This window comes from Denticeps clupeoides, chromosome 12 (genome assembly GCF_900700375.1).
Source record: "Denticeps clupeoides chromosome 12, fDenClu1.1, whole genome shotgun sequence".
NCBI lineage: Eukaryota > Metazoa > Chordata > Actinopteri > Clupeiformes > Denticipitidae > Denticeps > Denticeps clupeoides.
The window spans coordinates 22,215,272-22,240,355 of NC_041718.1; the positions used below are offsets into that span (position 1 = coordinate 22,215,272).

The 25,084-nt window shown below is 46.6% G+C and overlaps 1 protein-coding gene across 3 annotated transcripts; it reads left to right on the top strand.

Annotated features, from left to right (window-relative positions):
• The first annotated feature begins 178 nt into the window (after nucleotides 1-178).
• On the top strand, nucleotides 179-24,411 carry LOC114801232 (FYVE, RhoGEF and PH domain-containing protein 5-like). Of its 3 annotated transcripts, none has more exons than XM_028999275.1 (21): nucleotides 179-410; nucleotides 1,089-3,608; nucleotides 7,855-7,972; nucleotides 8,660-8,718; nucleotides 8,899-8,929; nucleotides 10,831-10,982; nucleotides 12,119-12,275; nucleotides 17,014-17,104; nucleotides 17,188-17,238; nucleotides 17,334-17,392; nucleotides 18,036-18,107; nucleotides 18,192-18,260; nucleotides 19,109-19,192; nucleotides 19,269-19,348; nucleotides 19,745-19,838; nucleotides 19,974-20,111; nucleotides 20,188-20,290; nucleotides 20,553-20,689; nucleotides 21,150-21,278; nucleotides 21,703-21,857; nucleotides 23,498-24,411. In XM_028999275.1, exons 2-21 carry the CDS (start codon nucleotides 1,162-1,164, stop codon nucleotides 23,532-23,534), a joined length of 4,263 nt encoding a protein of 1,420 aa, XP_028855108.1. In that variant the 5' UTR covers nucleotides 179-410; nucleotides 1,089-1,161; the 3' UTR covers nucleotides 23,535-24,411. The 3 variants fall into 3 exon arrangements, with proteins under 3 accessions (XP_028855108.1, XP_028855112.1, XP_028855111.1); XM_028999279.1 differs by having other exon boundaries at nucleotides 21,150-21,251; XM_028999278.1 differs by having other exon boundaries at nucleotides 17,020-17,104.
• Nucleotides 24,412-25,084: the final 673 nt, after the last annotated feature.

Consider the following 25,084-nt stretch of genomic DNA (forward strand, 5'->3'; position numbering starts at 1 on the left):
GGGTGGGTTTGGTCTGTATAATGATGCTGGGTGGGTTTGGTCTGTATTATGATGCTGGGTGGGTTTGGTCTGTATTATGATGCTGGGTGGGTTTGGTCTGTATAATGATGCTGGGTGGGTTGGTCACTGGACCCCGCCGCCCGGGTAAAGGAAGCGCGCGCAGTCCTTTTCACCCACTGGTGCGCAGCGCGCGCGGAGCGACATTTGTCGCACGTTTTATCTTTAAAACACGTTTTTCGGTTATTTTTCACGTTTTAAACTTTTGGATTCGTTGGAAAACGTGATCGGAATGAAGTGACAAGACTGGATTCGGCGGAACCAGATTTATAATAGAAAGCAGCGGGAATATTTGTGCTGCGGCGGCGGACGAGACATGAAAATGAACACCGGCAGTTGACAGTCAAGTCACCGTAAGTATGAAGAGTTCGAGATTTTACTTTTAAAAAAATCATCTTTATTCAAATGCAGGACGGAGTGTTTCATGCAAAAACGCGCGCTGTTTTTTTTTTTTTTTTGTCCCGACAATATAAAGTTTTTATGAACTATCTACATTTTACATTTTAGAAGGGGACATATTTGCACTAAAAAATACCGTTTACCGGTTTTTATACATTAAAAATGTATAAAAACATTTATAAAGAATTTTAGAGAAGAGAAGGAGGGTTTAATATCTGGCTGTTACTGCCCTGCTCCTGGGTTCTTCCTGTGGGAAGAGTTGGTCCAGGAGACTGAAGAACAACATCTCAGCCCTGAGACAATGATTGAGAGGAAAGAGAGACAGTTTGAGAGGACGTGCGTCAAGGTGGGTGCTCGAAATAACAGGAAGGTGGTGCATCGTGATCCAGTTAAATAGGAAAATACATCAAATCTTCATTTGGTTGCATCAGCTGTTCCTGTCAATCAATAAATGAACAGATCAATCATCAGAATTCCAAGGGAAGGAGGAGCTGCCTTTAATGAGGTCTTAATGAACATCCCTGGTAAACGCCCATCTTGTCAGCACAGATTAGCGTCTCTGTGACATCTGAGCATCTGAACCCCACACTTTTCACTGAATTTATTTCTTCATTCTTCTTTCTGTTGTTAAGATTGACAGAAGCAGCTTCAGGCTCCTCCACCTTCGTTTGAAGTCCTCTGACAAGTACGGTGCTTTCAGCCCTCATGTCAAGACCCTGTGCCCCGTCCCAAGGCCCTAAACCTCCTGTTGCCCCCAAACCCAGGCTGCCCCCAGAACTGGAGGATGAACACAGACGTAGTCGCCTGGGCAATGGAGGTTCTGGAATGGATCTGGAGCAGGAGGATGAGTCCGAGGCCATAGATGAGTCAGATGAACATTGCCTGTCTGAGGAGGACGTGAATAACCATCCAGAGCTTCACCATGATGAGGTGTTGGAGAGAGACGAGGAGGATGATGAAGAGGGGAAGAGTGATGGTGCTGATTGCTTGACGTTAGCTGAAGATTGCGATGATGCAGATGGGACTGATAGCGGGCAGTTTCTCAAGGGCTCTGATCACGAGAAGACATCTGGAGAACCTGCTGAGAGCGTGTGTGGTGAGACGTCCTCTGAGACAGGGGAGGGGGACGACAAACAGAGCGTAAACAGGCACGGCAGCAATTCAGAAGAGGCGGACGGAGGCACCGGAGATGCGATGCAGGAGCCAAATGGCGGCGATATCAGCTCCTCCCTCAGCAGACCAAGCCCCAGTTCACGATGTTCTCAGCATGGGCCAGCGACCTGGAATGAGGAGTATCCCTATGACGTGATTGGGCCACAGGATGACACCAGCACATGGCAGCCGGAGCGCGCCACCAAAGATCCATCAGGGCGGTACAGGTTCTCCGACATGATGGACGACATGTTTGAGCCTTACTCTGTCATTGAGGTGGTGCCTGCAGACCTGGAGGAGACTGCAGACCCTGACATCATGGAGAGTGATGACGAAGAGCCAAACGCTTCTGATGAGCAGGTGACAGTGGGCACTTCAAATCCTGAGGGTGGAGTCGAGGAGGTTCTAGCCCATGACAACCCCGATGACCAACAACCCCAAGATGGAGGAGAGACCGCCACGGAAAGCGATGCGGCGAATGACTATGCGGACATAGATGACGGCTTCTGCCGCGATGAAGATGACATGCGGCATTTGGAGTGTCCCTCTTCTGAGGACTATGTGGAGATTGGCGATGAAGATGACCAGCTCTCCATCAACATGGAGTGGAAGAGCAAAGGCCAGAGCACCGGCAAGCAGGACCAAGGTGTCCAGAGTCTGAGGAGCAGCTGCCAACCCCGCCTCAGACTATGCAACATCACCGTGCCAGTGGACCTCGACCTGGGCAGAACTCCTGAACTGACCAATCGCGTGGTTTTTGCCCACACCACAGAGGCGTTTGAAGAGGACATTGAGGACCTGGACTGCCACATCGTGCCTTTTTTCGAGGACTCAGACACAGAGAGCGAGGAGCACATTTACGAGGAGGCAGGGCTTGACTCTGAGGGCGAAAACTTCATCTCTCTGGACAGGAAGAGTATCGTCACTCGGTCGCGCTCGCTGTCTGGGAAGGTGCCGGGATACGTCCCTGAGACTGTCCCTGAGGAGACCCATGAATATTACACCGTGGCCTTAGACCAAAACGGAGATCCTCTGAAGCATTCGGAAGCGCCTGAGGTGAATCGCATGATCCCGACCCTGAAGCCGAGGCGTTTCCTGCTGTACCCTCGCTCGTACTCTGTGGAAGGTCGTGACCCAATGGCTGCCCAGCGCGAGGGTGACCACTCCCCAAAGGACGAGGACAGATTGAAAAGGAAAGATGACACCCTCTCCCTACCGTGCGTCATTACTTCCTCCGGTAGTTTCTCTCAGAGAAGCCACCAGTCTTCCAGCGGCGTGTCCACCCCCACCTCTCTGGTTGACATCCCACCTCCATTTGAGTTGGCTTACATCACCAAGAGGCCTGTCACCAAAAGCTCACCATCGCTTTTGATCCAACACGAGTCCACCGAGAAGCCCAAGAAGAAAAAAACTTCCTTCAAACGCTTCCTGGCTCTGAAGTTCAGGAGGAAAAATGAGAACAAGAGCCACGGGGACGGCAGCGTGCGCTCATCGCGGTCTTCTTCTGAGTCCAGCCACCATGGGCCCACACGAGTCCTAGAACTGGACCACAGGAGCACCAGCAGCTCGCCTCAGCTCCAGACTCGCATTGGAAACCAGCCGTGGACACCTGAGCTGCCTGCACCATTCGAGCTCTACAAGGACAGACAGACGAGGAAGGGCGTCCCAAAGACGTACGGCAGCAGGCGCGTCTCCAGAGTGGAGTCTTTTGAGGACCGCTCGCGTCCTCCGTTCATGCCGCTGCCGCTCACCAAGCCCCGCTCCATCTCCTTTCCCAGCGCCGACACGTCCGACTACGAGAACATTCCTGCCATGAGCTCTGACTACGAGAACATCCAGATCCCCACAGGACGTCCAACGCGGGCCGTCACCATCACAGAGTTCTTCGACGACCCTGCGCGGACCATCGCTCCTGCCAACGAGAACGATGGCTATGTGGACATGAACAGTCTCGCTGGAATTGAGAACAAGTCCCAACCGTCTGAGCAGGAGGCTGAAAGGTATGTGAGATCATTTTACATTTATACTATCTGTTCAGAATGGAAGGTTCCCCATACTTAATCAGGGGTTTGGGGGTCCCAGGTGGATAAAAGTCATCGTCTACTTTCTGTTCTGGGTTAAATCAAGCTTTTATAACTATACCGTCCCCACACGCTGCTCCCCGGGCGCCTGTCATGGTGCCCACTGCTCACACAGGGTGATGGTTAAATGCAGAGGACACGTATCACTGTGTCACCGTGTGCTGCTGTGCTTCACCACGACAATTACTTCACTTTCACAGTGACAAAGCGTGTAAAATGTCCTGGATGGTTGGGTGCTGGTGGGAGAGCTTATCTCGTCCTCTCGCCCTCCCTCCTTCATTTTCCGGCGCTGTTCCGCGTCTCACGGAACCACCTCAGCGGCGCGATTCCGCTCAGAAGAAAAAGCCCGAAAGTGGATTACGAGTCAGCGCAATATGTCACTTTTATTACGGTCGTCTTCTACACGATCTTATTAGAAAGGAGAGGGGGTGCAGAAAGCACCCCGGTGAAGGTTCGAGCTGGCGCCATTAAAGCAGATTCTTCTGGGTCTCAAGCGGTTATTGGACCCTGGGGGGACGTGGATTTATAGCGGCATAAGACGGCGGGAGAAACTTTGTAAACCCGCCCCTGAGTCGTAATTAGACGTATCCGTCCCACGTAGAGCCCTGGTCCCGTGGTCAATAACGGCCTGGACACCGTTCTTACAGAACACGCCGGTTCCGCCACGTTCCGCTGGAGACCACCGAGACCTTCTTCCATTACGCTGACAGTGATCTCCAGGCCGCCGCTCTTTTCTCTGAGTGACGTTATTGATTGGCCTCATTGTGAAGCTGCAATCTGTAAAAAGGCCGCCGCCTCTCCTCCCCCGGGGAAGTCCCTTTCTTTTCGCCTTTTCTTCTCGTTTTTTGAGAGAACGGTTGACATTGCCGCCTTTCCAGGCTGCAGGACCGGAGAGGTGACAGTTTTTTAACCTGCGCCGGTGGCTTAGTTCAAGGAGAAGGTCACATATCTACACACATGACATTTATTTTTTGTGATGTCATATAGCACAAGGCGCAGATCGAGGACGTGAAGGTTGCTGCAGCAGGATATGATTTCTCGGCTTGCTTCTTGTAGAAGATTCTTGTGGAAACGCCCTCAGGCTTCTCTCTGGCAGTATGATGTACAATGTCAGGTCTGGATCATCTGACCTCCGTCCGGGTCAGTTGAATGGCCTGTCTGTCTGTCTACGTGTCTGTTTACATTTTATTTTTTATTTTTTGATCTCAATGGATGTGCTCCTAACATTGGACTTTAGGCCCCGCCCACACAGCAACGCGCTTCTCTAACACGGGTTTCTGGTTTCTCCAAAACTTGCGTCCAGACAGGAGCTTTGTCTGAAATGTTGTAGTCCACACGAAGATGCAGAGAACGTCCCGAACGCTGTTTTAACCCCCTCTACACCTGTAGGTGGCGCTGGAGCTCCCCGCTCCTTGTTTGGACAGTTCTCCTCCACGGTGAGTTAAGTGAAGTGATTGTCATTGTGAGACACTGCAGCACAGCACACGGTGACACGGTGAAACGTGTCCTCTGTATTTAACCATCACCCTTGGTGAGCAGTGGGCACCATGACAGGTGCCCGGGGAGCAGCGTGTGGGGACGGGACCTTGGCAGATCGGGATTCTAACCTTCTGATTACGGGGCCTTAAATGCCAGGCCACCGGTGTCCCGTTAAAAACGTTGTTGTTCTCCAGCCACGTCTTTTCATTAGAAATGTGCAACGTAGAGAGGATTTTGTGTAGTGACCTAGTGGGTAACACACTCACCTATGAACCAGAAGACCCAGGTTCAAACCCCACTTACTACCATCATGTCCCTGAGCAGGACACTTAACCCTGAGTGTCTCCAGGGGGGGACTGTCCCTGTAACTACTGATTGTAAGGCGCTCTGGATAAGGGCGTCTGGTAAATGCTGTAAATGTTGCGTAGCTTCTGCAGCACAAACATGAACGTGTTCTCCTGCATTGTTGTGTGTAGGACCTGTTTGGGTTTATAGGTCGGGTTGGAGGTTGGGCTGATACGTCAGCATTTTCACCAAAAAAACTCTCTTTTCCCGGATACGTGGAGAAGAGAAATTCACTCTGGAAAATAACCGTCCTGGGTCCCCTGAAACGGCGTCTCTGTGTGGACGCCAGGCCAGATCGGGTAGAATTATTCTCGTTTTAGAGGAATACGTTCTCGTGTGGACGGGGCCTTAGACTCCCAAACTTGTTAGAGCGTGATGTCATGTTCATTTTGTCTATAAAAGACTGAAAGACGTATTTACGGCCGGATTATTATAATTATTAATAGTGATGGACTCCACTGAAGCTTGCTGTACGCGGGGTACAGTGTGTATTATTACGGGCGTGGTGGTCAGGGCGTGGGACGAGCAGGGTGCCAGTGGCGCTGAGGTCATTGCCAGGTCATCCCCGGGGAGGAAGCGTCCTGCCTATGAGCTTCCACCTCACTGTTTACAGGAAATGCAGGACAAGGGCAAGGGGGATGGGGTCACTCTGTTGGGGTGGAGACAGGCAACCCGAAGTTCCCAGACTCCCCTGCGACCTGAACAACAAGACGAGGTGTGGCACTGTCAGGAAAGGTCTGAACTGCAGGACATGTTGTTGTTGTCATTGTTCCCAGTTTGGTGCTTTTAATGCTTTTCTTAAAATCCTTGTCCCTTCTGTCTGGCCTCTGTTTTTTTTTTTTTTGGGGTGGGGGGGCATATTCCAGGGTTTTTCCCCCACTTGCTTTTAAAAACAATTTACAGAAGGAAACTGACAGAAACAAGAATTGACTGGCCATCTGTATGTATATAGAATCACCCAGCCACCCAACCCTAATGGTGTTTTTACAAAGTTTAAAAAGGGGAGGAGTCTGTAGGCATGATTGACAGCTCTCACCACCCTACTGCCTGAATCTGACAGATTTTACCTGTCTTGTCAATATGTGACACGCTCATCTCCTCCCTTTCTCCTCTGGTTCCCTCCGTTCTCTACACTCCTAATACCCCCTATACACAAACGTGACCACGCCCACTACCAACATGCAGGTTATCAGGCGCTTTAATTCCAGTTTCCATGGCCACGCCCACTACCAACACCAACAGGCGCGTTTCATAGGTGCATATAATAATAAAAATATCCTGCTTCTCATTGCACCTTATTTCTTTCATGGACATTCACACATCCAAACACTTTCAGACCTCGTTTTTACTGTGATTGTTGACTTGAGTCGGTAAAAGCACTATTACAGCTGCAGAAAACAGTGGCAGTGGCCTAATGCATATTTAAATTCTTGATGTTTGAGTTAAATGAGCAACATGTTACTGGCTCTCACAAACCCATCACATGTAGGGAACGTATATGTCTGTTCTAGAAAAGTACACGCAGTCTTTTCCGATGTCAATTAAAGCACTGGGGCACCATAAGAGAGATTTGTGGAAGAAAGCTGTGATTCCTGCCATAATTGCCTTGCTGAAGAGATGTGATTAGAGGTGAGGCTGATGGTGTAATGATGTAGGATGAGAACGTTTAATGTAAACTGAAATGCACTTGCAGACGCAGCGTAAAACAGCAGGGAGCGTAGCTGTCTGGAAAACACATCTGTTCGGCTCCGCATGGTTCTAGAATTCTGCTTTCATTGGTTTATGAGATAAGTCATCTTAATAAGTAATGAAATGTGTTTATTACATTTTTGTTAGATGTATTTTGTTTTTCACTGGCATACTGTAACATTTACTCTAGTATTTCCAGTGATGGAGAAGCTGACCATAAAACTTGATTCACTTTTTAAAAGCAACATTCAACATTTATATTTACAGCATTTACCAGACGTCCTTATCCAGAGCGCCTTACCATCAGTAGTGACAGGGACAGTGTCCCCCTGGAGGCACAATGCTCAGGGACACGATGGTAGTAAGTGGGGTTTGAACCTGAGTGTGTGAGTGTGTTACCCGCCAGGCTACTACCACTTCTAGCCTACAGCCCTTCATTCACAATATAACACGATGTAATATTGTTGATCATCCTCTAGAATCTGCTCTTGTCTTCTGCTGGTGGTCCTCCACACTGCGGGCATTCTGTAACAGAAGATCTAAATGTCACTACAATCTGGCCCAGCCTGCCGTGTCACTACTGTACACATGTTATAAAAAGAAGTGTATTAATAACTGAAGTGTGTCTCAGCCCTGCATTCCGTCTTTTTAGCGCCTATACAGAGCCTTTCCCCGTGTGCCCAGCATCCACCAGCTTCTCCGCTGAGGAAGACCACGGACGCACCTCGGAGGAGGAGGATGGATGTGCTGACCATAGCTTTGACAGACAGGTTGGGATCTTAGTTAGGAGACAGAATGAAAGGCTGACGAAAGGCTCTACAAAATGTGACATTTCTCAAACTTTCAGGACAATTTAATGGAATTGAATCGGGCACGCGTTGGTGCCTCGAGCAGCCATTTTATAACAATGCTGAGACGGACCCCACCCACCAGCCGGCCACTGGACATGTGACCCACGCTTCCTTGTTTTCTTTTAGAAAACAGAAAATACTCAACCGTGTCCCAACGGGGCCAGAGTCTGGACAGCAGTGCATGTTCTCACAGTCCGGCGGCCTTTATGACGTTTAGAGTCGTAAAAAAGAAACCCATTAGAAACAGTTGAAGAATGCAACTGTAATACGGTGAAATCCCACCAACGTATATCCATTTGTTTCGGGACCTGAGCGAGTTGACGCTAGTGATTATCGTGTAAATCAATAGGTGCTTCGCTGTTGCCATGAAAACAGCCACTCATACATAATGCATCTGAATTTAAAAGCGCATATTTGCAGAAGCTTTCACGCTGATGTTCTGCTTTAATGAAACAATCAGTCTTGTTTTGACAGCGTGCAAAAAAAGAGAAAGAACCGCTGTTCTGCTTGTCTTCTGGATGTTGAATAGAGACCAGTGTCCACCCAGACTCTCTAAACGTGCCCTCTGTCCATTCATCTCCTTCCACTCTCGTTCCCGTCACACAGATTGATGGGCGGTCCAGAGCCTTCTACGTTGCCAAGGAGCTGGTGGACTCCGAGCGCGAGTAAGTGTCTGCTGTAACGTATTCAGCACCGACCTCCTCGCCTTCCTCGGTGTCTGCGCTAATTCATGCGAGAGTCCACCACGTCTGCCAGGAGACACTAGTTCGGCAAAACTTCTCCTGCTTCTGCTGATATCTGCTGTCTGCACTTTTACTGATTGTGTTTTTCTCGGTTATATCCAGACATGTAAAGGCACTGAAGCATCTTGAAGAGGTAAGTCAGTAGTTATTTTAAATCAATTAATACATGTAAATGTGATATATTTGGTTGCAAGTGAAGGATTCAGGACCTACTGAAAGTTGTCCAGGGAAGGAGAACTGGAGGACACGGGCAGCCAAGTCTCGCAGCTCCGACAATGCGCATGTAGAACTTCCATTCAAGTTTATATGCATTAAAAAACAAAAATGACAAATTCATACCCCAAAAACTCACGAATGACATCACTTCCTGCGGGCAAAGACAGGACACCACCCTGTCCCCCAGTCTGGAGCTTAAAGTCTGATCCATGGTGGCTTCCATGCCAGCATCAGCCTGAAGGAGTCCAGTCCTTTCACGCCAGTCCAGCACGCGCCCATTCTGGTGAACATATTTCCATATTTGAAAGATGGACAGCCTGCCATGCTTGTAGTATCAGAGTCTGTTGGACGGAAGGGGACAGGTTTATTGCTGGATCTGCTCAGGTCAGTGAAGGTGTGTGTACAGGGATTGGATGTGTGTGGAAGGTTAATGCTGCCATACATCAGACGCCCGTTCTTTTTCATTTCTTTTCATTAGTTCTCCACTCCCGGCTGTCATAATATGTCTCTAGTCCAGATCCCTGAGGGAAGGTTTGGACGGATGATGGCCGTACAGTGGAGTCCTCTATAACCTCAGTTGCATTGCAGCATTATGTGCTACATTTTTAATGCATATAATTTGTGTTATAAATTGTAGATGTCGGTCTGGAAGGAGAATTGTGGTGCCAGGATACTTTTACCCTTGAAAAGCTCTGGATTCCAATGCACTGGCTTATTTGAAGGTCCATTTCACCTCTAAATCATGCTGTAGATTAGATGCGTGAAGGAGTAACAAGAGGAAAGTGGATTTGTTTTTTCCCTTGGATTGCTGAACTCTGTGGGTTGTAATGCCAATAAAAAATAGCTGTTAATATCGCATCAGGAAATAGACGCCATTAATCAAAATGCACTTGGTCTCGTGTTTGGCCTCCTCCAGGAGTGACGTTGGGCTGATGTTGGCCGTGTGGCCGGAGAGCGTAAGAAAGTAATCTTCCCGACCGACAGTAGACGCCGTATCAGCAGCGGCATTATCTGATGATGGCCGAGCGCGCCGTAGTGGAATTGATCGCCTTCTCAGCATTCCTTATCCGGACACTCCCTTTCTCCCATGTGCCGCGAGGAAAGCCGACCCCCTATTGTTCTATTGTCTGGTTTGGAACAACAACAACAACAAAAAAAAAGAAATGACCAAGAATTTCCAGACACTGTCCCCAAATGGGAAGTGAAGTTATGCTTCTCTCTCTCTCTCTCTCTCTTTCCTTCTTCAAAACTGCTCACCAGGAAACCCATTTTTACTGCTGTTTAAAAGCAGAGATCCACGTGTGAGTTGTGGCCCCAGGGTGGTGATTTCCTTCTCATGGGGCTCTGGTGGGCTAATAAAGAAGCCTGGATGATTCACAGCGGCTCAGACAAATGGTGATTTGGGTGAAATCGATGGCGTTTGATTAATGCGGGATCCCATGGTGACGTGCCACAGGATTATCGCACTGTTTGTATTTTCTATGTCAGGATTCGTAAAAAGTGAAAGTGATGGGTGCAGGGTACATCCTCGGTGGCACCTTGTGCTGTGTTTTCAATCGATTTTTACACCTTGACTTTATATGTAGCTACGTTACATGAATTGATGAGAAGCAATCTATCTTCTGCTGGCCAATGGAGATGCAGGTACATCTCCAAAAATGAGGAAATGGTGAAAAAAAAACGAGTTGCCTTTAACTTGAATGTAGGAAGGGAAACACTTCACATATTCCACATTGATTATATATGCAAAGTGGAATATTTTTTGTTCTTTTTTGTTCTTTTTTTATCATTCACCAATGAAACCTCTCCTGACTGCAGGACTTCCGGACAGCGGTGGTGGCCGCCGCAGGTGAGGATGGGGATCCGGTGCTGCAGGAGGAGCGTTTGGAGGAGATCCTGGGGCTCCTCCCCCACATCTACCAGCTCCACTGCAGCCTCCTCAGCGAGCTGGACGATCGCATCAGGCAGTGGTGAGCTCACAACAAATACAGCGTCTTTAAATGGTGACAACTAGTCACTTGCTATATTTTGAGAATCTTTCATTCAGTGAAGTTTGTCAAGGCATCATAATTAATGTTTAAGGAGCATCATAGAGCACGTGCATTAATCTGCATCGAAAATATATACACACACACATTAATGTCCGTCCTGCATATCTTACAGACATGCTTTTGCTTGCTGGGAGAGCTTGGAAAATGTTGTTATTTATTTTATTCAGAATAAATAATGACCTTTTGCAGAAATATTGATTCATTTCTTTCTGTTAGGAAATTACACATTTATATTATAATGCATTATAATGCATTCTGGGTATTTTTCCATAAATACTTTCATTCCAATCAGTCCTTTAGATGGAAATTTCAGACAGATTGGACATGATAATAATAATAATTGAACTTTATTTAATGCCATGATTAAATCCATTCTGCGTCTGTTTCAAGATCTACTGGAATGTTCCAGTCAGGTTGGTATAAATCCTCAGACGGTGCCATATGACAAAAGTCACGTCTTGGAACTGAATCTTTACTCAGTTTTATGCACACGCTACACAATATGAAATATTGAAATATTTTTTGACACTGAATTACGCCGCTGTCACCGTTATTAAATGAGAAATCTTTGCGTTGACAGAATAAGTAACAGAATTAATGTTTCCACCCAGTGGATCTTCTCCGCTCCAAACACCCGGCCGTATATCTTCTCCAGTTTACGTAGCCCAGCGAAGACACCGTCACTTATTACTTTACTGTCATTCCGTGAGAGAAACGGCTCACGCCAAAAAGTCTCATTTATTGTGCGCTAAAGAAGTGGCCTGAGGAGGACCGCTGATGGGACAGTAAATGTCCTTTAACCGACTGCGTGGTTGTGGGTTTATTAATGAATCAATAGGCAGATGTTCGTGCTGTAGTTTGTCTTTTTTGTAGGAAAATACGTGAAGTTGAAATGTACCTCTGGACGTTCCTCTAACTGTCCACAGCCGTCTTTAACCGCAGCTGACCGACTGAATCGAAAACGTGGAACTGTCCCTCTCGCATTCGCCTCCGCCATCTGTCCAGGACGGAGAGAACGGCATCAGCTGTCTGACTTGTTCCACGTCTGTCTCCAGGGAGGAAAGTCCGAGGGTGGTGGACGCCATCCTGACGCGGCGAGCCGAGTTTGCCGCGTTCGTGGCCTACATCTCGGAGTACGACCATCGCATGGCTCTGCTGGACGAGAGCTGCTCGCAGCGTCCTGCCTTCTCGGACATCGCCAAGCAGTTTGAGGTGCGGACTGACCTTCAGATGTTGTCTATTCACATTTAAATCTGTCTCTTTTCTGACTGATGCCAATGACAACCAACTGCACACAATGTGCCATCATTGTTATGGTTTCAGTTTACTTGTGACCTTAAAGTTATTGGTGACCGCAGATCAATACTAGTGATTTTGAGTGATCAGCTTCAGTCACATCCTGAAGGGAACCTCTTTTTAAAAGCCCGGGTGTCTTGACTAACAGGGAAACGTGCGAGGAAATGATCAGGAAATAATCACCAGCTTCTCGCCTCCGTCGTATCGCTGGTGGCCGAAAATTGCAAATCAAAATAATATTAAAATATTAACATTTAAAAAAAAACGATTTTCAAACTGCCAATAACGCTTTTACCAATCACCGAATAGTACGGAAAGGACATGTACCTGACCTGAAGCTACTACAGACCGGTTCAGACCAAGACTTCCCAACATCAGGGGTCTCAACTTGGTTGCAATGGTGTGGCTGATGTGCATAAAGATTTCTTTCATTAAGAAAAAGGACATTTTGACCGTAGCAGAGTTGACTTTGCGGTGTGTTCTGGTCCTTCGGATATTCTTCTACCTTCTGTTCCTTTTCCCGTGATGTGATTTGGGGAAAGTGGAACCCGCGACTTCGTCTTTTTCGGTGACGTAAATCAGATGATGGAGATTTATGCCTCCATTGACGGCGGCAGTGAGAACCACATCATGATTAATTTAACAGCGTCGGCCCTGAGAAGGGCCAGTTAATGGTGAAACAATAGAGATGCGGTTATGGATTTCCCATCTTTTCTCCAGCACCTACGGTCCCCAAACAAATAAATCAATTACTGTTGATTGTTTGTGTTAAGTCACCTTCGTTCAGCAGTTACCGTCAGAGTGGCCATTTTGAATTTTTCATAATGCCCTCACGGGTATTGGTTTTGTTCGTCCGCACTGTAAGCAATAACCTCGACCCTTTGAGTTAAATGTGAGTTCCCTGCTTTTGTTCCCATTATTCCCATCATGGTCACCAGGGTGCATCGCGGAAGAGACCACCCGCTGTATCAACCAGTGATGCATATTCATGAGCGAACCGTAAAGTGAAACATATTTCGCCTTCTTCTCGATTGGTCGACTCAGTGACTCCGCGATTAGGATCTCGGTGCGACAAGGGGCTGACTGTGTGGGATCATACATATTCATCAACATCTGGCTCTCCACACTGATACTGTCCACTCTGCGCTGCCGGGGCTGTGACGAATGGTGAAAGAGCTGTTATCTGGGTTACAGCACTGGGGTCGGACTGGTTTATATATGGGATTGCAGGACGGACCCACAGGTCAAGAGCCACACGACCTTTGACCCCCACAGGCGGCCTGCGTGCCAGCTTGATCCAGATTATCTGTACTAGGGATCGGCCTTCCTGTCCTCTCGTTTCTTCGCTGGTTTCTCGCACGTCCCTGAATGGGAGCGGCGTTTATGCAACATCCTCTGATCCTGGCTTCAGCTCGGCGCGAGACGGATATGACGGCGGTAAGAAGGGCTCGCCATATGCATAATGTTTTATTGTGCAATTTTACTGATTTTCACACACATGGGAACTGGCCCCACCTCCGGTTATTTGAGGTTTTGGTGAAAGTGTCATTTCATTGCGAAGTGTGCGACCTTGATGGGATTAAACTCACCTCCACCGGGCCGGGTATTGACGTGGTTGCGAGTGTGTGTGGACATTCGCTCGCTCGTGGGAGGAATTGGGAGGCGGGGCTCCTCTCCTCCGCTGCAGGTGGACGGAGGGAGATAAAGAGAAGTACAAGATGGTGAGGGACCCAGATTTGGCATCAATGTAATGAGGCGGAGAAAAGCTAATTAGCTGAGCTGCTTTTTTTTATTTTACATCCCCCCAAATTAAATGAGCTCTGGCACCCAGACGGCGGTGCGGCTGGACGTGACTGTGATTTGTTAGGTCAGCCAAGCCACCATAGCTGAACGCCATCCGGCTCCCTCAGCACAAAACGGAGGCCGATTTAGCACCGGCCCTGCTCCGCCGAGAGCTTTTAATGACGCCGCCTCTTTATTCTCGCACATGAATCACATAATGCAATAAGGACAGGCCGATAGCATAAAGAGGGACAAATTAAGGGCTTTAGGACAGCACAGAGGGAGGAGGAGTGTTATGGCAGGTGTGTGTGCGCCCGAAGGCCACAGCTCCCTCCTGTGATGACAACATTCACTGTGTGTGGTTGTATATTTATAATGATACGGTCGTATTGTAACTCACAAATGTTGAATGCATTAAGACGTGTAGATATTTTTTTTCTTGACTTTACCTTAAATTAGTTGTTTGCTAATATATTTTAATCTAAAGGAATTTTAGACATATTTGGTATAACATTTTAATATGTTCAATACATTCATCACCATAAATCAAAAAGAAAATAGTAATGCTGTTCTAATTTCCTTATCAACACCATAAAATTCTGAAAACACGAATATCATATTGACATGGAAGGAAACCTTAAAATATCTACTTATGAATGAAAGTAATGAAACATCATCGTATCATCTTCAAATAATTTGAAGTGAAAAGTACAGCCTGTCACATTCAGAAGAAATGCGCTTCAGTTTAGTGTCAAAACCTGCTTTTTTATTATTAATGCTCATTCATGAGATATAGATCCATGGTTTTATCTTGTTGTTCTTCTGACTTGAGGTGCCGTTCATGTAAAAATCATTTAGTTAATCCAACACCACAATTAGTCAAATAAAGGTTTAATGGTTGGGCTTTGGCTCTGAGTGATGCTCCTTTTTCCTTTTATATTTCCGGAGCGCTTTAATCTGATAAAAACAAGTCAGGTTTGCCCCTATAATCTGTTGGGAATCTGGTATTATAATACTTCTGTACGTGTGTGTGGATGCACAACAAGGTCATCAGATTTCTTCCCACCCCATGCTGGCTGGTGGTGTTAATGAGAGGGGTGGAGGAGCGCCTTTCTCCCTCTCCGCTGATCTGATGAGGTGGTGCGTTCTCCCCCATCAGCACCGCCGCTGTTATCTCACGCCTCCTCCACGCCTGTCAAAGTCAATTAGGACCTGATAGATTTCTCTTTTCATTCATTCAGGCTGTTTCCGTTGCTCTCTTGTTAAAAAAATGGTATAAAGAGTAAAGAGTATTCCCCTCTTGCAATAAGTAATGATATTCTGACTGATGTCACCTGTGACCTTGCATTATGCAAAGGTGACTCTTTGTGTGTCTTTACCTTGATCCTGCTGTGGCCGTTTAGGTTGCAGTGTCTATAATGCATTATGTCTGCTTCCCATCTGGAGCCTCAGTTGGCAAGATATTTTCAGAGCTAACATGATTAGCTTTAGCCTTTGCTGCCAAACAACTGTGCAACCTGCAGATTCATATGTGCAAATATGTGTTCATATGCATAATCAAGCAACATGCATCAAAAACTCACTGGTCCCACGATTCGATTCGATTACGGTTATGATTGTCAATGCCTTTTTCTTCACATTATGTGCTGATACTTAATGGGTAACAGCGATGAGCGTTTCACAATGTAGAGCATTATACAGCGTAGAGTGTTACACAACGTAGAGCGTTACACAGCGTAGAGCATTACACAGCGTAGAGTGTTACACAGTGTAGAGCATTACACAGCTTAGAGCGTTACACAACGTAGAGCATTACCCAACGTAGAGCGTTACACAACGTAGAGCGTTACACAACATAGAGCGTTACACAGCGTAGAGCATTACACAGTGTAGAGCATTATACAGCTTAGAGCGTTACACAACGTAGAGCGTTACACAACGTAGAGCGTTATACAGCGTAGAGCATTACACAGCGTAGAGTGTTACACAGTGTAGAGCATTACACAGCTTAGAGCGTTACATAACGTAGAGCGTTACACAGCGTAGAGCATTACACAGTGTAGAGCATTACACAGCGTAGAGCATTACACAGTGTAGAGCATTACACAGCGTAGAGCGTTACACAGCGTAGAGCATTACACAGCGTAGAGCGTTACACAGCGTAGAGCATTGTACAGCGTAAAGCGTTACACAGTGTAGAGCATTACACAGCATAGAGCGTTACACAGCGTAGAACGTTATACAGCGCAGAGCGTTACACAACGTACAGCATTACACAGCGTAGAGCGTTACACAGTGTAGAGCATTACACAGCGTAGAGCATTACACAGTGTAGAGCGTTACACAGCATAGAGCGTTTCACAATGTAGAGCATTATACAGTGTAGAGCATTACACAGCGTAGAGCACTATACAGCGACAAGCGTTTCACAACGTAGAGCATTACACAGCATACAGCATTACACAGCATAGAGCGTTACACAGCGTAGAGTGGTATAGAATGGTAGCATCGTTGAACTGGTAAAGAAATATGTGGCTTTAATGGTATGTTTGGGCTACAGTTGCCCGGTACCCTAACTAGGACAGCCTGACTTAGGTGAGTTTAACACTGTCTGTGTTTAACAGGGGGACTGTGTGATGAAGTGGACTTAATAATTGACACCGTGTCTGGGACTTTAACAGAAGACCAGAGAAAAGAGACGTGTTTTCAGTTTAGATTTAAACCCTGAGACTGTGTCTGAGTCCCGAACACTGCGGAGCTCTATATGAGAAGGATCAGTCACTACTAAACAGGCACTACTAACCCGCCGCCAGAAAACCACCGAGCAACATCACCATAACATCATTTGGTAAATATAGTCTGTTCTGGGCAGGTGCAGAACGCGGAGGGAGTGGCGGTCCCTCTGAAGCACCAGCTGCTGCAGGTGATTGTCCGGGTGCTGCAGTACCGCATGCTGCTCACAGGTAGGCTCCCGCCGGCTCCTCATCACATGACCCGCTGACCCGACCCCATCCGAACCCGCCTGTCTCTTCCCGTTTGGTCTCAGATTACCTGAACAACCTCTCGCCCGACTCCAGAGAGTACGAAGACACGCAAGGTAGTGGAGCAAGTGGCCATGTTAACCAGCTTTTTCGACACAGGATGTTTAATGCAGACCAAGCTGATCTTCCTCCGTTTCTCCTGCCGTTTCAGCCGCCTTGGTCATCGTGACGGAGGTGGCAGACCAGACCAACGACAGCCTGAAGCAAGGAGTGAGTTTCTGGTTTTGTTTGTGTGGGATGTGGGATGATATGTGTAAGGGCGAGAGAAGATGACGTCATGGAAAGGCCAGGTGTGCAGGAACAAAGAGCACAGTGTGAGAGAAGAAGCGAACACACACACAGGATTCCTCTATCTCTGGGGTTCATTTCCTCTTCATCTCTCTTCCTCCCATTCATAGACGCTTTCACAGGCTCACATGGCCTCCGTCTGTCTCTCTGGATCTTTCTACTAATGTGAGCCCATCGTCCATCTCTGCCTGTAAACCAGTCTCAGCTGAATCTGGTGACCAGCTAGTCTGACCTGTTTCCATTTCCAGCTTAACATCTTAATAATGAAGCAACGAAGCACTGCAGATTAATATCTTTATTTTAATTGCCACATGAGCCACCTGTACAAAAACGTTTCCTTCTCTGTGAAAGTGTAAATGTCCTTCTGGCAATGTTCACATGATTTCTTCCTTCACTCGACTAGTGGATTCCCCATCAACTGCTCTTCGAGTTGCAGGCAGTTTAGCCAGGAACATCTTGACCAGAAGAAGATGGTCGGCGCCGTGTTATTGAGAAAGATGAAGCTGGATTTCAGGAAATGAACAGATTGGTAACGTTGGTTGAGTTTCCTGCATCTCTCCCGCAGGAGAATCTTCTACGCCTGGTTCACATTGAGTACAGCATCAGAGGCAGGAGAGCCCTGCTTCAGCCTGGGAGGGTGAGCGCCTGGAGACGTTCTGGACTGCTGGCCTACAAAGGACAGAAGCTCTGATGGCCTGTCTCTGTTGAACTGTGCTTTCAGGTGTTCGTGAAGGAGGGCACCCTCATGAAAGTTTCTCGGAAGAGTAAACAGCCAAGGCACTTGTTTCTGGTAAATATCTCAAGACACTTTGGATCAGCGATGCAGTCGGCCTCAATTTATGCCAGAGGACCAAATAGCCTTCACTTTACTCAAATGGTCCACCATTCTAATTCTGCACTGTGGAAACTGAGCTAAACGACTAGAATTAGAATAATTAACAGCTGAGCGAGGACAAGGCCGGACCCCACCCCCCTGGGAGGCTGTTCCTCACTGGGCTTGTTTTTCAGGACTCCGCTTCCTTACAGGATGTTTGGTGCGGGTCACCGAATCCTGCCTTCCTGCGCTGGGCCCGGGCTGTGAAGGCCAGGCACGGTGTTTAGAACGAGAAAAATTCGTAAAAATGTCACCGGCACCGCTGGAATATATACGGTGGCAGGTGGAATCTACGAGGCATTAAGTAAAGCGGGAGTGACGCTGGAGGGGCTTTTCCTGCTGAATGCGCCTCGCGTGCGGTTCTTGGCCTTGTTCTTGTTGTTGAGTTTGCTGCTAGAACTTTCGAGAACCACGGATGTGGGCTGCAGTAAAACAATGTCCCTGCTTTTGTGCAATGCTAAATTAGTGTGCTGGAAATGCTTACTGCATACATTTTGTAATTAATATGGACCACAAACTACATGCATGATGTTTCTCCAGAAAGCTGCGTGATATGAAGAGTGAGAGGTTTAAAGACTTACACTGCCCCCTGGGGTTGGATTTCACACAGACATGGGGACAGAAATATCATAAACATCGAGTGCCCTTAAATTTTATTTTATAAATGATAGAAATTGCTGAATGCATTTTTGCAATAAATGCAACTAATAATGCAATAACTTAAAAAAAAAATTTGTTTTGTACTTCTCTTTCTTTCCCATCAGATGAATGATGTGATGCTGTACACTTACCCTCAGCAGGATGGGAAGTACAGGCTGAAAAACACGCTGTCTCTGAGAGGGATGAAGGTGAGTCTCCTCCTCCTCCTCCTCTGCCCCGCCCCCCTCTCGCCCTCTCTCACCGCGATTCTCTCTGCTCGTGCAGATCAGTAAGCCAGTCGTGGACAACGTGCTCAACACTCTCAGGATTGAAGTGTCAGATGTGACCATCACCCTGTCGGCCAGGTGAGTAGATTTTCTGGCCCGACGTCCCTTCATCACTCCATCCATCCGTCCTGAACCCAAACTAGCTTTCACTTCATCTGTCACATCGTTATATTGCTGTTCATTTAGATTTATATCAGGTCTGGTTGCTGAGTGAACCGTTTTATCAAGTCCCTTCCAGCTGTAAAGTACTGAGTTAGTAAAGTTAGTACTGATATATTAAACAGATAAACGATAACGCTAATATCCTTCCACTACAGAAAACGAATATTCACCATTTAACAATTAATTGTGTATCCAGCGTTTCTTTTGCATTTTCATGCAGAATTCCACAGTTGCAATGTACATGCATGCAATGCATTTGACAGCAAAGTAACCACAGTAAATGTCATGCTGTGTCCCGGTGGCCGTGCCCAGTTCCTGTGGTGAGCGGGAGGACTGGTTTCACACCCTGAGTCGCGCCATCGCCGACCACGCTGCGGGCCTCAACACGTTCAGCAGCTCCAGCGAGGTGAGGAGAGGTTCCCCCAGGAATGACACGGCTCTCTCACATGCCCTGGGGGAATTAGTTCATTTGGGTGTATGAATATATATTTCACTGCATGTATGTAGATGTTTGTAGCTGTAACTGTGGACTCTGTTGCAGGCCCGTGAGAAGCTCTGGATGTCACTGGGAGAAGCCGCACCCATCCTGGTGCCTGTGTCACACGTCATGATGTGCATGAACTGCACGGCAGACTTCAGCCTGACGCTCAGGAGGCACCACTGCAACGCCTGCGGGAAGGTGCGGAGGAAATCATGGCGCCTTCTTCTTTTCGCCCTGCAGATGCTCACGGTCTCCTCTAACTCCCCGAACACAGGTGGTGTGTCGCTCCTGCTCCAGAAACAGGTACCCTCTGAAGTATCTGAAGGACAGGATGGCCAAAGTCTGTGACCACTGCTACAGCAAGCTGCGAAAAAGAGGTACATTTACCATTTTCATCTTGTAATTATAATTTTATATTAAAAATTGCATGCTGATACATACATTTTTTGAAACAAAATGCTATTGAAGTTGTAGTTTTTGATACCAATCATAACCAATTATATTTTGGGTATATAAATACATTTGTCTGCAGATTTGGGCATGATTACATCCCTGATTACATTAGTATTGTAGTTAATATAACCCGTGGCCAGAATTGGTCCTCTGTGTTAATCTGTGTTCGGCCGCTGCCCCCTGCAGGTGGTAACATGCCTCGGCCTTGCGGGAACGCCAGTCCTCGCAGTAACAGGGCCAGCAGGCCCCTCTCCGCCGTCTTCCAGAACTTCCAGCCCCCCAGCCTGTGGAGGAGCAGGAAGAGCACCTCCCCTCTCGCACAGGTTCGACTTCTCTTTCCTGCCTCAGTCATGCAAAGCCATTAACCGCTCAGTGGAGGAGTATACTTCATTTTATTAATCAAATGTGAGTAAAATTCAAAATTCGACAATATTTGCCAGGTTCACATTTTACATTTCCAGCATTTACCAGACGCCCTTATCCAGAGTGACTTACAATCAGTAGTTACAGGGATGGTCCCCCCCTGGAGACACTCAGGGTTAAGTGTCCTGCTCAGGGACACGATGGTAGTAAGTGGGGTTTGAACCGGGGTCTTCTGGTTCACAGGCGAGTGTGTTCATATGTGAAGAGCTGTGGTAACCTAACACGTGCGGGTTTGATTCAGATGATGTGTTTAATAATTATGAAGTATACTCCGAGGATACTGTCTAGTGTTAAGTAAACTCCAACGTTTAATTGAACGTAGTATCAACTGTAAATGTTCTCATGTGGTGCCCGGCGCAGGTGTCGGTCGGAGCCGAGGGCTCAACCCTGAGCGGCAGCCTGCTGCGGCGTAAGAAGAGCAAGAAGAAGTGGAAGAGGCTGTGGTTCCTCCTCAAAGACAAGGTGCTCTACACCTTTAAAGCACGCGAGGTGAGGGGACACAGAGTCTCCCACGCCGGCAACAGAGCCCCGCCCACATCTCTCCTTGTTTCCCCCCAGTGCCTCCGTCTGTCTGTCTGTCTGTCTGTCCACTGTGGGCAGCCTGGGCACCATCTTCTGTCAGAGCAGCGTCTACAGTAGACTAGTGTAGGCATGGGAGCTCCTGTGTTCTCTCTCCTTTTCTGTCTTCTCTTCTGAAAAGGTGCTTTGTGTGGATTAACTTGTTCAGTAGTGTGATCATATAATTCACATCAGGGGACATTAACCACAGTGTCCACTTCAAACGTTCCTCCTGACGTGTATCTTCTGATCACCATACATCTGGTCACCATACGTTTATTCTTTGGCCTCATAAAGTTTTTAGTAGTTAGAAGTTCAATATTTATCTCCTTTGCACTTCATTTTCCCTCTTCAGGACAAGGTGGCATCTGAGACGCTTCCCCTGCAGGGCTTCACCGTAAAGCTGTCAGACACCTCAGAGGGAGACGAGGCGTCCGGCGTGTTCCAGCTCTACCACAAGAAGACTCTGTACTACACCTTCAAAGCCGACGACAAGCACTCGGCCAGAAGGTCTGCACAGCAATCCACCTTCATTAATACGTTGTTTATCACTGGATATTGGGATGTACAGGGATGTCTTTTTTTAATATAGAAAAATTGCAACCAGCTGACATTTATATTGTCCACAAGGGGGCCATATAAAGTCACCCGACATTTAAAGTTGTTCTAAACTGAAAAGGTTGATATGTACAGTGCATTCCGGAAAGTGTTCATGGCGCACCGCTTTTTCCGCATTTTGTTATGTTACAGCCTAATTCCAAAATAGATTAAATGCATTTATTTCCTCAGAATTCTACACACAACACCCCATAATGACGACATGAAAAAAAGGTTTACTTCAGGTTTTGGCAAATGTATTAAAAATAAAAAAAAACAGATAAATCACAATCAAAAATGAGCTCAGATGCCTCATGTTCCCCCTGATGATCCTTGAGATGTTTCTGCAGTTTAATTAGAGTCCACCTGTGGAAAACCAGTTGATTGGACCTGATTTGGAAAGGCACAAGCCTGTCCCACAGTTCACAGTTCAAGTCAGAGCACAAACCAAGCATGAAGTTAAAGGAATTGTCTGTAGACCTCCGAGACAGGATTGTTCGTTTGCTTTGAAGGTCCCAATGAGTACAGTGGTCTCCATAATCTGTAAGTGGAAGAAGTTCAAAACCACCAGGACAGGGAGGTGACCAAGAACCCGATGGTCACTCTGTCAGAGCTCCAGAGGTCCTCTGTGGACAGAGGAAAACCTTCAATAAGGACAAAACATCAGCAACTCACCAATCTGGCCGGTATGGTAGAGTGGCCAAATGGAAGCTACTCCTTAGTAAAGACACATGGCAGCCTGCCTGTAGTTTGCCTTAAAGGCACCTGAAGGACTCTCAGACCATCAGAAGCCAAATTCTCTGGTCTGATGAGACAAAGATTGAAGTCTTTGGTATGAATGGCAGGTTTGGAGGACACCAGGTACCACTCATCACCAGGCCAACACCATCTCTACAGTGAAGCATGGTGGTGGCAGCATCATGCTGTAGGGATGTTTTTCAGCTGCAGGAACTGTGAGATTAGACAGCATAGAGTGCAAAAGATGACTGCAGCAACGTACAGAGACATTCTGCATGAAAACCAGCTCCAGAGGCTGAACTCAGACTGAAGCAGGACAACGACCCTAAACACACGGCCAGCATTTCAAAGGAGGGGCTTTAGGACAACTCTGTGAATGTCCTTGTGTGGCCCAGCCAGAGCCCAGACTTGAATCTGATTGATCACCTCTGGAGAGATCTTAAAATATGTGCACCAACGCTCCCCATCCAACCTGCTGGGAAGGTTGGATGGGAAGCGTCGGATGGTTAAATGGTGCTGCAAAGAGGAATGGGCGCAAATAAATTTGCCAGAAACTCAAGTAAACTTTTATCACGTTGTCTTTATGGTGTGTTGTGTGTCGAATTCTAATGGAAAAAAATCCATTTTGGAATGTGTCAGTAACATAACAAAATGTAGAAAATGTGATGTTCTGTGAATACAGAACCCTATTACTTTCACTGAATGTACTATTTAATTCATACATGCTATTTACACATCTTTGTATTATTTCTGTAGCACTTTTATCAGTACCTCATTAACTTATTCTGAAGACTCCGGTTCATTTTCTTCTACAGATGGGTCAATGCCATGGAGGAAGCTACTGTGTTGTAGCATTCAGATGGATGAATCATGGACCTTGCTCAGTCTGTACACATTTCTAGGAACACCTGCTTCTCTCAGCTTTGATGTTCTTTGGATCCATAATTCCACCATGAAGAGGATTTACCTGGGGGGCCAAACACATGGTGGAACATGGATACCAGTGATACTGTACATCTGCCCAAGTTCGACCCTGCTTGGAGCTGCCCATGCAGTGTGTGATGGAATGCTGACCTCTCAGCTCCTGTTTTATATGATTTTTTTATGTTCACAATTGCTACTAGTGAGAGAAGACCAGGGGTCAGCAGCTTCACTACTTCCCTACCGAAGACCAGAGTGTATGTCTGTTTTTTACCCTGTTTAATTACATACCCTGTTATATTTCCTATGCAAGTGTGCCGGGCATCACCAGAACAGTATTACCGCTAGATGCAGCTCAGTCTGGGCAGTATAACGGTATTTTTAATATTGTGACTACTGCGCATAACTACTGTTTTCTACGCCGATTGACCTGGTCCCCGTGGACATGACTGTAGTCGGCGCCGATGACCTACAGTTTAAAAGGTTAACCGTTATGTGCAATATTTGTACACTGGACAAAACTAGATTTGTTTTTAATGTACTTTTAGGACATTTTGGACATCAACAGATTGTCACAGACCATTAATCTCCTTTACTTAAAAATATTTAGATATAGTTTATCTTATTGGACATGTAAATGGTGCACAGATTTAATGCAGTAGTATGGCTCTCTGTGCAGTCTGGCCACTGCATCAAGGGAGTTGTCACATGGTCACACAGGTGTCCTGTTTTATTTTACCCCATTGCCCCCAAATAATATATGCAAACACGCACCATAGCTTCTTCATCAGAATTCAAAGAAATTACAAACCCAACGTCAATTTTATAGGTATCACAGGTTTTGTATGGCAGCATTAAAACGTATTATGTACATACAATGCGTGTGTGTGTGTGTGTGTGTATATACACACTCATACATAAATATCTATCAAAAGGTTTTTATAGATGGGATGTATTTGTATCTAGAGAGCATTTTCTGTACGTTTTAATATGAAATACGAGATGGTTTTCGTATTTTTTGTATGAAGCATGCAAACCTGCATTCACTCTCTCTTTGGAATCATGACTGTATCATGATGATGATTTTTTTATAAATTATGATCATAATCTGGACAAATCCATACAAATCCTTTGCGATTTCAGACCGGTGGCTGGCGTACAGATAATCCCAGACACACAATTACGGAGAAAAGTCCATGCCGCCGCTTTGCTGTTAAAGGGTTGTGTGGTTGAGTCGAGTGAATCTTGCCCTGATTCAGGCCAGAGCAGATTAGCCTGCTGAATCTGAGCGATTATTAATGTGAGCTCATCATATTATCACTGGTAGAAATGATGCCAACCGGGCAGACCTGCTTTACAAGAAATTAACAAATGAATTCCGAAATATTAAATCATGCCAAATGTTAAACGTACACATAAAGGTGAGAATATGTCCTATTAGAACTGGCCGACGCCTTGATTATTTCTTATACTGTACTGTA